Below are 13,539 nucleotides of genomic sequence, written 5' to 3'. Positions count from 1 at the left end.
TGGGTCTGTAACACAAGAGGGGTTTTTTCTGTATAATGTATGCACTATTCACAAATATTTTCTATAGAAAATGAATTTTAAGTAGAAAAGAGGCTCCTTCCTATAGATCAACAGCTAACTAATGTACAGTGTGTGTACATTGATGTATTTTTCCTTCATTAATGACATGTCAAACTAAAACTCAGTAGGTGATACATTTGTCCTTCTACAAAGGAATTGTGTTTTTCATCTCCCATGAACTAATACTATATGGACTGAGACTGGGGTGATTCTGACTTTGCAGAGCTTGATGGGGCTTTGCTGACTCCCACAGTAGCTGACAATTCAGCCCTCTAAAGCAGCTGATAAACTACCTCAAAAAGACCGAATACAATATGGTAAGAGATCTTTATTAAAAATTTTGTACATCAAAGGATTAACTACTACATTTTAAACAAGAAATAAGATTTTACATATTACAAAAGATGTTATTAGTTCTTGAATTAGAAATAAATTTTATGAACACTGTACATGATACATCTGAGTTGTAAGAGTATGAACAGGACCAAGTGCCTGAACATGATATAACTTAATAAGCGAATGCACTCAATTCTTGGTATACAACATAATAATTCTGGAAAAATAGCACGGTAACTCCTGTCTGAAAATGCTGTATCCCTCTAGCCAGTAACTACCAACAGTGTTCTCAGAAGAAAGCATGGACACACGTGCCCTGCATGGTGATTTTCCATTTGGAGTTTCTTTCATTGTTGGAGAAATTTTCTTCCTATGGTCTGTTTTTCTTGGAGAGAGCAGAATGTTATTCTGTGGTATGGCTAACAATCTGCATATAGAAACCCAATGCAAAACATTTCTCACAATATAACTTTTACCTCCAACTCAGATTAGAAAAACCAACTGATAGCACATAAAAGTCTACAGAAATAGATTTTTATTGACTGTTATCTTTTGTTACAAAGTAGTTAAAGAAATATATTTTAGCTTATCAGGTAACCGTTACTTTTTGTATCATTCATACTATATAATTTTTTTCTTTTAGCGATTGTCAGTGTAGCTGCATTAGAATTTAAAATAAAAACAACACAGAAGATCACCTTTTAATTGTATGACCTATTTGGCTAGGAAGGGTGTGTGAAGTTTTACAGGATAGTATGAACATACAGTTCTCATACAAAAGCGTAGTATGTATCTAGTCCAAGAAAGGTAATAAAAAAGATTTAAATCTTTATACAGAAAGTGACAATGCCCATGTTATACTATGGAACACATCTAATTTTGAATTACAGGTGTAATGTGTGGATTAAAGATATCAATTTACTAAAATCTTAAAAAAAAAAAAACCAAAACAGAGCGAAATCTATAAATAAAATAGTAAGTGCTTTCTTTAAGATAATATTCTTTGGCTGCTTTAAGTGCCAGGGAAGGGTTACTGAAAACCACTAAAATGCGTAGGGTCCCACTATTATCGTTAATCTTAACACCGAGCTTGTACGATAATTCAAACTGTTGACTGTTAGCATCTCCAGATCCACAATGTGTTCTCTTGGTCCTGAGAGCGATTTCACCAGTACAAGCATTGCACTTACGGCGCTTGTTTGCTGAAAGAAAAACAACAACAACAAACTTTAATTCAGTCAAATGTAGTTGTGTCAAGAGAGTGCTTGTGTGTTACTACCTTGTAAAAATGCTCTGTCTCAGCACAGAGATACACAATGCAAGCATTCTTTTAACATTTTTAAATGGCCATGACTAATCTCACACCTGGCTTTGCTGCAGGGAAAACTTTACCTGACGAGGGCTCAGAGGAATAAACTGCACTGCAAAATCTGTTCCTGGTTATGCTGACTCTTCTGAAGGATGTGAAAAGTGGTAATCTATCCCAGGATGGTCTTTGTTTTTATCCCCATCTATCAGCTTTTAAAATATATGGAGAATAAGTAAAACAAGAGATGTAAGGTCTTTAACAGTGATGTAGCTTGTTCAGTGGAGGGAAACTCTAAGTCTACCTCATGGCTCATGCTCCAAAAGAAGTTGTGTTCCCCTTGTAACCACTGGGAATTTTTGCAACTTGTGTGCCTGTTGCCATCCCCATCTTGTACTGATCTGAAGGTCTTTTCCCAGTCTGGGGTTGTGCCACTGGGGAACATTGACAGGCCTTGTCCATGGCGTGCTGCTAGTTTGTTAAACAGCTTTGTAATTTACAGATGATAATAAAAGGCTAAATTCCATCTCTCCCTTCACCTACTACAAATTTTTTCTCACCATGTCACATGAGTAGGGTATACAGATGAATCCAGTCCATCTGCTGTATCTCAGACCCAGCTCAGACTTGTACTAAAACAGTCAGAATAACTTCTAAGCCAGCCTTTGTTTATTGCAGTTCCTGGGCAGGAATAAACACATGCTTCCTTATTTAAAGCCTGTGGTTCCTTGTTAGGTGGCAACAGGCGTTTGGAATTGTTAGTCTAAAGGAAGTCAGCCCGAAGGCTAGATTGGGGTCTAACCCAAACTAGAGCTGGAGTGATATTGTTCTTTTTTTTTTTTTTTTTTAAGCAAATAACTGTATTTTGGGGGTAGGAATGGAGTTTTGATGTGTCATAAATTCAGGGAAAACCATTAGATTATAGGTTATGTCAGAAAAAGTGAGATACAGACGAGTAGTTCCCTGTTCCCATCTCAGGAGAAACATGGTATAAATAGGCAATGCCAAATCTTGGTACACTTTTTGGATGTATTATCAAAATCTCCTAATCTTCATATTTGGAAAAAAAACCCCAAAACCTTCCAATTAATATATTTATGATTTAAATTTTTATGCTGATTCTGTTTTACTGAGTGTAAAGCCACATATGAAGCAAAAAGGATTTCCCAGGAATTTGTAAATATTACAAGCGTCCAAGAAAATCAGATTTCTTCCAAAAAAATCTTAAAAAGCAGATGTTATAGACACTTCCATTCATGTGTATGTACTTGAATGCATTATACCAACAGGAAATACTGCTATTGTAAGTCATTTGAACCTTTGTGGTTTTCTGAAATAGTTGCAGCCCTTTGGGAAAATAAAGGTTTAAGTATGTTTCAACACAAAACCTTTGCAAGTTGGCCTGCACTTAGCACTTGAGAAATCAATGCCCCATCCCAAGCTATTATTCTTTACTTTTTCACCAAAATGAGAAATTTAATAAAAGTAATTGTACAAGGAATCTTTCTATAATCCTCTCCTAAATACATATGTATGGAGTGTTGGTACAGAGAGTGAAAAGCATACAGGTATCTCACGGGTCCTGCAGGGATCCATCCTGGGGCTGATGCTCTTTAATGTCTTCATCAATGACTTGGATACAGGACTTGAAGGACTGCTAACTAAGTTTGCAGATGACACCAAATTGGGAGGAGCTGTGGACACTCTTGAGGGCAGAGAGGCCCTGCAGAGAGATCTAGATAAATTAGAGAGCTGGGCAATCACCAACTGTATGAATTTGAATAAGGCCAAGTGCTGGATTTTGCACATGGGACGCAGCAACCCTGGACACACACACAGACTAGGGAGCAGCCCTGCAGAGAGCCCTCCAGAACCTGGGGGTTCTGGTCCATGGCAAGTTGAACATGAGCCAACAGTGTGTCCTGGCTGCCGAGAGGGACAACCATGTCCTGGGGTGCATCCAGCACTGCACTGTGAGCCGGGTGAGAGAGGTGATTGTCCTGCTCTGCTCTTCACTGGTGTGGCCTCACCTCGAGTACTGGGTGCAGTTTTGGGTGCCACAGGATAAAAAGGATAGAAAGCTACTAGAGAGTGTCCATAGGAGGGGCACTAAACTGGTGAAGGGTTCAGAGGAGAGGCTGAAGTCGCTTGGGTTTGTTCAGCCTGGAGAAGAGAAGACTGAGAGGAGATCTCATTGCAGTCTGTAACTTCTTCACAAGGGGAAGAGGAGGGGCAGGTGCTGACCTCTTCTCCCTGGCGACCAATGATGGGACCAGAGGAAATGGCAGGAAGATGTTCCAGGGAAGGTTTAGGTTGGACATGAGGAAAAGGTTCTTAACCCAGAGGGTGGTGGAGCACTGGAACAGGCTCCCCAGGGAGGTGCTCATGGCACCAAGCCTGACAATATTCAAGAAGCATTTGGGCAATGCCCTCAGACACATAGGCTGAATCTTGGGATTGTCCTGTGCAGGGACAGGAGTCGGATTCGATGATCCTTGTGGGTCCCTTCCAACTCTCAACATTCTATGATTCTGTGGATGTCACAGGATTGCTAAAGTATTCATGATTGCTACTAGTGTTGTATTCATTTGAAAGAAATAGTTTGATTCGTTTTACAGTTTTCAGGTAGAGAAGTAAAAGGCTTTCTAAAACTTGGAAACCAAGCACAATTAATGAGGAAGTATTAAGCTGATAAATTTTGGGATTCTGTGATGCTTTTATGGGAACACTTGATGGATTTGTTAAAATGGCAAGGCACTGTGACACGCTGGTCACACTAGTGATCTTTATACCCTGCTAAGGGTCCAGCTCCCATCAATACTCACTCTCAGGTAAAATTCTCCATTTTCGTTTCCAGACTTGATCCGGAATGTATTAATAGTATTGGGGTAAATAGTGGTTGCCTGAATCTGGAAGATATCGGAGGGCACTGTTCTGTCCGAGCGGATGCTCATGTATTTGTACACGACAGAGTAAGGCAGCTCTCGGCAAATGGCATTTGAAACAGGGCAGACGCAGCGGCTGAAAAACAAAAATGGATGAAACTGTGATAGCTTCAAACAAATGGTATTTGCTTTCTCTTGTATTTGATCATGTAGACTGTTGAGGATGATCCTAAAAAAACCCAAACCCTAATTTTTCTCTTACTTCTCAGATGTAAGGACATAGGGCTCTTGACAAGGATTTCTTGGGTAGCAACGAAATCCTCCGTGGTAATTCCAGCAAATTTCATCCTCTCTGCATTCATTGGTAGTCTCACACTCATTTATATCTACGTGGAAGGAAAAAGGACTGTGTCAAAGCAGATGGAAATGAGTTTGCTACAAAACAAACACAATGCCCTCAAAACAACAACAACCAAAAAACCACCACCTGCTTGTCTGTTGAAACCCAACAGGTTTCTGTATTCTTTACCTGCTTTTCTGGGGCCTGGCTATAAAGGATTTCTCTATGCTGAAATAGAATAAATTTTATTGAGTGTTAATTAAGTCTGAAGATTTTTTTTTAGTTGACTAAAGAAACATATTAATCATACATAATGCAACTGTAGAAATACCATGAAGTTTCTAATTAGCAAAGAATGATTTTATTCCAGAAGATATCTTGTAGACAGAAGAAAAAGGTTTGAGGAAGAACTGTTATTTCCTGCCTTTTGCAGGTTCTCATTTTTAATTACCTCAGTCACATGGTCTAACTAAAATGCTTAGTTAATGGCTACATTTTAACTAAAATAGCTTTGAAATGAATAATGAAAACTTGTTAATTGTGCAAAGTAGAGCTCCAATTTTTTCCTGGGAAAATAACCCTGAATGGAGGTGTGGACTGTCAGATTTGTGCTGTATTAATGCTCTGTTATCCTGACAGTGCCAGAGCCCCGCTACTGTCTACCTAGATGGTCTCCTCAAGTTAACACAGGAGATGATCTCCTCAAATTAACACAGTTACAGAAAGGGTTTGTTCAAATGTAATCTTTCAGAAGGCACAAACAGATTTTTAGATCATCAAACTAACTACCCTGCAATGTTCAGTATTAGCTTCTGTTCTTAAGAAGGGAAAGAAATAAATCTGAATTTTATAAAAAATATTAGTAAAAAAAATTGAGTTATTTCCTCAGCCCTTCTGCCAATAATTTGCACACCTACATATTTCTAAGAATAATGACTGTTAAATCGTTTTCTTGATTACATAAACAATGGTTCTTGCACTTAAGATGATGTTCTGCAAGATTCTCTAATAAAATGTGGAGACATTTTGCACTAGTGAGGAAAAAAACTACAAACTTTAGAACTCTGGCATTTGGTGGCACCTGACCAGAACATTTATTTTCTAAACACAGATTATCTAAGCTGTCCAAGTCTTGCGGTTTTTTTCCTTCTGTTATCAGAAGAAACATAACTTTCATTTATACTGTGGCTGGATTTAGAAACCTCTATAAAATGAAACATGATAGAAAGCCATGTGTAGCATCTGCAAAAAATGGCCTGATTTTTTTTTTTTTTCAGAGGTGCTTATCTCTGAAACTTCGACTTGCTACCTAGACATCTAGGACAAGTTTTACCTGAGGGTTGTGAAAACTGAAATTTTGTCCCTGGAATCTGAAGGACTTGGAGCTTGAGCTGAAGGATTCAAATATGAATTAATATAAATATGCAGTTAATCATCAAATGCTTTATCAACATTTTTTGCTGGCATAATGGTAATCCTGTCATGAAATACAAACACTTAGATAGCAAGCATTCTTAGTCTTGCCTGAAATGGTGGTGTTAATAATGCAGTATTGAGACTGCAAAGATGAGGGCACTTACCTTGACATGTTCTGCCTCCTACTACCTGGTATCCTTCAGGGCAGACACATGAGAACTTTCCTGGTTCATTGACACACTGATACTGACACATATAACTTGAGGTCCTGCATTCATCAGTGTCTGCAGAGAGAAAAAGAGCTTAAAGTTATTGGTTTTTAACATCTATCGTGTTATAGAACTAAATATAAAAGCTAAATTCTGGTTCTAACAGGAAAAAAAAATAATTCTGTCTAAAAATAGTAAGTTGTTGAACTGAAATGTACTGCTTAATGCCTCAAAGTTGCAAAAAGAAGAGCTAGTTCTTCTACTACTAGATTTGTCAATCTTCCAAAATGAGAATTTTGGATTTGAGGAAACTAAAGCTAAATCAGACTTCAGAACAGGTTTGAGAAAATAACTCTTGAAACTTTATACTTTTAGTATTCCAAAATGTGATTACTCTCACAAAAACCAGAGATGTGAGATTGGTTAGTAAGGCAAAACTACTGCCTTTGTATTTGTGCCCTCCCCTAATGGAGCAGCTCTTTGGGAAGGAGGGTAAGGCCTATTTTTTGTCTTCAAATAATGTTCAGTGTATGCTAGTCTCTTTTGCTATTTTATCCTTTTGTAACCATCAGTCCCTTGCTAAAGTAGCGTACCCTGAAACACAATTTATCAGTATATACCATTAACAAGAAATTAAATTAAACCTATCAAAACTAAGGCATGGCTTGGAGAACAGCATTGCTCCCTCCTGCTACCTCTGGGGCTTGAGCCCAGTTCTTGATTCTGCCAGGGATGTCCTTGGAGGCTGGATGCTTGCTGCTCCCTGTTCTGTTCACTTGCAAGTAGGATTAGCTTAAGAAACTTGGAGAGGGAGCATCTGTAATAGCTCTGCTGGCTTGTTTAGGAGGGTAGTGGTAAACCAAAAAGACCTCTTTGGCTCAAAAACTGGGAGAAAGGATATGGGCTTTAAGGGTGAGATCATCATGTGTCCAAAAGGAGATTAGAGGACCCCTGTGGAGACTCTGGCAGAGGAAATAAAGTGTTGATTATATAATCATCAGGAGACATGCTGTTTGTATACACAGGCTTGAAAGCACCTCAAAAGCACAATTGTTGCTTCCTTAAAATCAAAAATTTGAGGTTTTCTTTTCAGAGGAGCCTAATAATGCACAAAATTTCACTTGTTTTTGGTTTGCATTCCTTTCCGATTCATTTAATGGTCATCAGCATTAGACCACACACAATTAAAGTGAGTTTGAAATAAGTATTCAGAAGCTTTATTCTTCCCAGCTGTGGTCTGAAACGTAGTAATGTCTGTCCTGTTTTGCACTTAATATTGAAGAGAGATATCAGTATCTAGATGTACCTGAATGCAGCTGTAGCTACTAAGGTGTGTATTAGCAACCACTTTTCAACATAAAAAAAATAAATGTCTTGAGGGTTTTGGCTACAAACTGCACCCACAGTGCAGCTCCACTTGAATTATATCCCTTAGTTCAAAGAAAGACTTCTGGGAAATTAATTAAAAAAAAAATCGCTCTTCCAAGACAAAAAAATTGCTTACCTTCGCAGTTGATTCTGTCACTGCTTAACTCAAATCCTGGATTACACTGACAGATGAAAGAACCCAGTATATTGTAACACTGTTGTGCACATGGGTTATTGGCATCACATTCGTTTATGTCTGAAAGGAAAAATTACAGATCTTTATCTTGTGTGGCTGGTAATTAGGCTGATTAAGTGGATTAGACCTTAGTCTGGGTCTATTGCTAAGCAGAAGCTCAGCTGACTATATCAATATAGATCTGCAGTCACTGGAATGATGTCAGATCTATGCTTTACATTCCATGTAGAAAAAGAGTATTTTTCCAGGAATGAGGGTTATTCTAATGTCTGATGAATTCTTCCAAAAATGTTTAGTGTGGCTGTTAAAGTCCACATTCCAGCATCTTTTTTTTCTTCAGGTACAAAATGCCAAGTCTCTATAAATAACTGATATAAGGAACACATACTGATAAGACCTCTCATCATGCAGTGGTTAAGATTTATATGAGCTATTTATTACTCTTAAAAATTGTTCTTTTAAATTCCATTACAATTATAACATGAGCCTTTGAGGCCAGTTGAGTTTTGGGACACTTTAAGGCCTAGACTGCATTGGGGGAAGATATTTTTCTGTGCTAGATTTTTTCTGTGATGTGCCCATCCTAAGAGCATATGTGAGAATCCTGTGGTATGAGAAGAAAAGCAATTTTTAATGGGAAGTTTATATAACCGTAATCACCTCTGGAATCTATAACCCTTGTTTTTCACAGGCTGTTGACTAACTGCTGTTCCTGTCATTCACTCTGTAGATTTTTAGTGTATTTTTCCTTGTATTTTTCCCCTACATATTTTCCATTCATATTTGCAATTATCAGATATAGCCATTAGTAGAGAGCTGCATTTTGAAAAAAAAATAAAAAATCTTGAGTTCATGGCTTTTGCAAATGCTTATAAATGTCAGCAACAATCAGTCATTTACAGATACAACTAAAAACTGACACAGATGACTAAGAGCAGGCATTCATAAAAACTAAACCAGCGAGGAGGACATTAATTTTCTGTGTGATGAACCTCCTAGTCCTGAAAATGAATGGTAATAAGGCAAAATTGATTACAAAGTTTTTTCTTCCTCTTTTTAGTTAATTTCTGGCAACAGTGCAAATAATGTACATCATAACAATACTACCAGAAGGAATAAATAAGCTAACCCAAGCCACAGTTCTGTTCGTTTTCTCTCCAAGAAATATTAACCCACTTTCAGTATATGCAGAAGTTGTAACACAAATGTGATCAGTACAGCTGTCACCTATCACTTCTGCCAGGTGACTGTTGCAGATGTGAAAGTCTGTCTTTATGCAGCAACCATTCATTTACAAATTTTCTTAAGATTTATTTCACCTTTCCTGGTGGGAGTATGCCATACTAGACTGGGAAGCCAGTAAGTCAGAGAAGGGATGCTTTGGTGAATCATAGAATCACAGAATGGTTTGGGTTGGAAGGGACCTTAAAGCTCATCCAGTTCCGACCCCCCTGCCATCAGCAGGGACACCTTCCACTAGACCCAAAGCCTCATCCAACCTGGCCTTGAACGCTTCTAGGGAGGGAGGGGACAGCCACAGCTTCTCTGGGCAACCTGGGCCAGTGTCTGACCACCCTCACAGGAAAGAATTTTTTCCTAATATCAAATCTAAACCTCCCCTCTTCAAGTGTCAAGCCATTACCCCTTGTTCTGTCACTACCTGCCCTTGTAAAAAGTCCCTCCCCAGCTTTCTTGTAGGTGAACTTAGAGTTGCCATGGATTTGTGAATTAAGTGAAAGAATACACCTTGCATTTGAGCCATGGAAAGGGGCAAATAAATAGCAACTTGTCCCATGGTTATTTTGTGTTCATGTGCAATTTTTTGGTGGAAATCATTTGGTGGAAAAACACTCCTCTCTCACTTCAGTGCTATGCAGTGTGCCAGGATACTTGGTAAGATATGACAATGCTTGGAAGTAACGGTAGAAGCTGGAAAACCCAGACTGATTTTTCTAGATATAAAAAAATATTTATATAATATATTTATATACATATCCTTATATATAAATCTATAAAAATTATAGTCATAAAGAACTTCTGACCATGTCTATCAACAATCTCTTGATTTTTTTTTTTTAATGGCTATTGTCTCTGCACCTCAGCAGCCATAGTTACCTTTTTACTATTACTCTAATTCTTCTAGAACAGAGGTATAGTATTGCTTCCCTTGGTTTCCAGTTCCAGCCTTTGTGTTGCATGAGCCGGGAATAATATCATGAAAGCCAATGATAACGCAAAACGATCCACCAGAATGGAAAGCATAATTAAATCTTAGATTAAATAATCAATATAATCCTTCAGGGTTCCAGTTCCAAACTAGATGCTCCTCAGAAACTTGCTGTGCCAACAAAATAAGAGGTTTTCAATAAGGCTCCAAGTTTCTCTCTAACCTTCCTGTACTTGGATCAATTGCAGGAGAGCCTCTCAGTACAGCATAGAATCATAGAATGGTTTGGGTTGGAAGGGACCTTAAAGATCATCCAGTTCCAACACCCCTGCCATGAGCAGGGACACTTTCCACTAGACCAGGTTGCTCAAAGCCTCATCCAACCAGCAACTGGTATGTCTTACCGGTTGGCATTTATTTCCTTTAAGTTGGGACAAAGATACTTAAATTTCAGTGCAAGTCATGTGTCAGTATTTGTCTGTATACTGAGTGAGCTCATGTGTAAGCACATGCAGAGAAGTTCTTACCTACACAGGTGTGATTGTTGGATGCTAACTGGAAACCAGCATTGCACTGGCAATAATAGGAGCCAGGAGTGTTCACGCATCGATGGTGGCAATACGGAGGCAGAGTGCATTCATCGATGTCTGTGTTGTCAAAAAAAGAAAAATTAGTTCAAATGGAATCACAGCAGTTCACTGTTGCTGTCTGGTGTCCAAAGAAACTGTAAAGTTAATTCCACTTTAGTAAAAGCAGGGAAAAAAGCTTATGTGAGCTCAGTGCTGCTTCTATGGATGCTAATGGGAATGTTCTTCTACTTTTTCTTTAAGTAACTTTTGTAAAAATCTGTTTTATGCTGATTGTCTTCCAGCTGCTGAGATCCATACCCATTCCAACTTTATTTTTCATTCAGTCCCACAGTACTGCTTAGTCTTGTTTATTTTCTATAGGTAAAACCCAGAATGTTTTGTTCTGCATTTCAACCAAGATTTCTCATGATCAGACATAATGCCAGCTAATGCAGTCAATGTCACTTGTAGCTTTTATTTTTCCACACAGCACTCTTAGCATATACTAAATCTTTTCAGCTCCATTAGGAAGAGTCCAGAGTTTCAGTGCAGGGGAATAGTGAGGATAGAAGATTAATGAGCCTGAAAAGGAAACAGGTGGTTGTGCTTCCACAGGGATCCCCCAGAAACTGGCTTGCTCCCCTAAGAGGCAGCCATCGCTCCCATTCCCCTCCCTGCCTCTCCTGCATACCTTTCCATACAGCAGCACTAGCACCTTCTGGCTCTGCTTTCTGTGCCAAGAAAGATGATCAGATTGGCTGAAGTTGGTGCTATCTCAGGCAGTATTAACTTTCCACAGACTCTCCTTGAAGATTAGCCCTGGTTTTGAGGTGGAGAAGGCTGCCTTTCCAAGTCTCAGCATTCCTAATGTGCACTGGAGCAGGGTTTTCACCTGCGAACCATATAAAATGTGCAACAGCCCATTCTTTTACCTTTCTGCATTTTAAGTTTCCTTGCACTCTGGAGGAGATACTGCCTCTGGTTTTGTCTTAATATATATATTTTTTTTAATTATGCCACAATGCTGATCGTGCATGTATGTGCAGCAGCCGTTTTTAGTTGTAACCTGCTTGAGCTTGGTGAAGAAATCCATGCTGTGTTCTGTACATGTACACAATGTGAGATTTCAAAGGCTCAATGCTCAGACAAATAAGACCAGTTTTCACTGGAACAAAGAAAGGCACTTCCCATATCCATGCCAGATCTTGAGTTTCCTACCTCCAGCTGTTTCCACCATAGATGTGTTTAAAAAGAGGCCAAGACTTTTTTTTTTATAATGAGGAAAGTGTTTGTTTTAATAGCAAGTGAAAAAAAAAAATCTGTAGAAGTTAACCCTTTCTTTGCCAAACTTGCAGTCACTGTTTGGGGTTAAACTTAGCAGTGGAGTGTTTTGGATGGTTCTGAATGAAAAAGGATTATGCTGGAAAATTCCTGGCTATCCGTACAGTAGTGATTGTCTCTGTATCTCTTCTGTTGCAGAGAAATTTGGAAGTAGAAAAAGAATAACTTAGGAGGGCACTGTAGATCTCTTCCATCCTTGACTTTTTCAGGACTAAGATCTTACAAAGATCTGAGAGTACAATATAGACACAGGAGCAATGCTTTGCTCTTTAGACACTTCATTTACAAACATAAATGCTTCCAGAATCTGACTCTAATTCAGTGAGAGTTTTCCTTGTGGGATTAAGCACATCAGGTCCATGCAGATCTAAAGGCTAAGCATTATCTAATCAATTCAGCCAAATCTTCTGTTTGAAGTAATGCTGGAAAACAATTCATGCTATCTGCAGTCCTGTTTTTCAGAAAAGACTAATTTTTCAATATGTGGACAAGCAAATTAAAATAAAAAAAATAAAAAGACAAAAATGATTAGTGAATTTAGATTAAAATAAATCAATTTTTAGAAATGAGTCCTTTTCTCCCTCTACCTTGAGGCCAAAATAGTCTGGAAAATTTTCTTTCAAATTTGAGAAACATTTCCTCCCATATGGAGAACCTCTATCAAGATCTGGCCTCAAGAACATTTTCTGGCTAAGTTGTTATTAAATCTCTAAAGACAGGCTTTATTCTGAAATGCTGACAGTACTAAGTGTAGGGATGTACTTATAATTTAGGTCAGTATGTAATATGTAACACAGGTGTTATTCTGGGTTTTGACCTAAATAGGAGAAGGGAAATTTCACTTTCCAGACATCTTCATGTATATATTTAGAAGCATAAATTTATTCACATGTAGATATAAGGGTGTATCATTCTGCTGCTTTTCTTTTGAGTGCTGTATTATGTGTCCTGTGAGACTTTCAGGTCATACTATAGGTCTTGACATTGAAAGTGCTATTGCATAGCAGTAATACACTTTACCTGCTCTAAAAAAATCGAGATAAACCCCAGATATTTAAGGGGGAAAAAAAATAAAAATCAATGACCTGTCAAAACTATTCCTCTACCTACATTCCAAACCACTCATCCTACTCTTGCACAGGGAACTGAGAAAAATCAGATACATCTGTGTTTATATCAATTTGTCAGTTCAGGGCCTGATCTGCATCTTTTGGGAAAGAGAGAAGGATTTTGGGGTTGATTTCTACAGCCCTTGGCTCAGAACCCTAAAGAAAGAGCCATGCCCAAAAATCTAAGTTAGTCTAGATGTGTACTGAACTTTCCCCAGTTTCCTTCCTGCAGCTTGG

At 38.3% G+C, this 13,539-nt stretch overlaps 1 protein-coding gene across 1 annotated transcript in view; it reads right to left on the bottom strand.

Annotated features, from left to right (window-relative positions):
* Positions 1-368: 368 nt before the first annotated feature.
* The window catches only part of EFEMP1 (EGF-like fibulin extracellular matrix protein 1), a 50,371-nt gene continuing 37,200 nt past the window's right edge, over positions 369-13,539 (bottom strand). Inside the window, exons 5-10 of the mRNA XM_010165808.1 lie at positions 10,811-10,930; positions 8,057-8,176; positions 6,508-6,627; positions 4,850-4,973; positions 4,528-4,723; positions 369-1,598 (exon numbers count right to left, since the gene is read on the bottom strand). Of these exons, the coding sequence (XP_010164110.1) occupies positions 1,440-1,598; positions 4,528-4,723; positions 4,850-4,973; positions 6,508-6,627; positions 8,057-8,176; positions 10,811-10,930 (839 nt within the window). The 3' untranslated portion in view covers positions 369-1,439. The remainder of the gene's footprint in view (positions 1,599-4,527; positions 4,724-4,849; positions 4,974-6,507; positions 6,628-8,056; positions 8,177-10,810; positions 10,931-13,539) is intronic.

The sequence above is a fragment of the Antrostomus carolinensis genome, unplaced genomic scaffold (assembly GCF_000700745.2).
Source record: "Antrostomus carolinensis isolate BGI_N321 unplaced genomic scaffold, ASM70074v2 scaffold4834, whole genome shotgun sequence".
NCBI classification, from domain to species: Eukaryota; Metazoa; Chordata; class Aves; order Caprimulgiformes; family Caprimulgidae; genus Antrostomus; species Antrostomus carolinensis.
The sequence above is the reverse complement of the archived record's forward strand: the minus strand, read 5'-3'. Positions and strand labels throughout refer to the sequence as shown.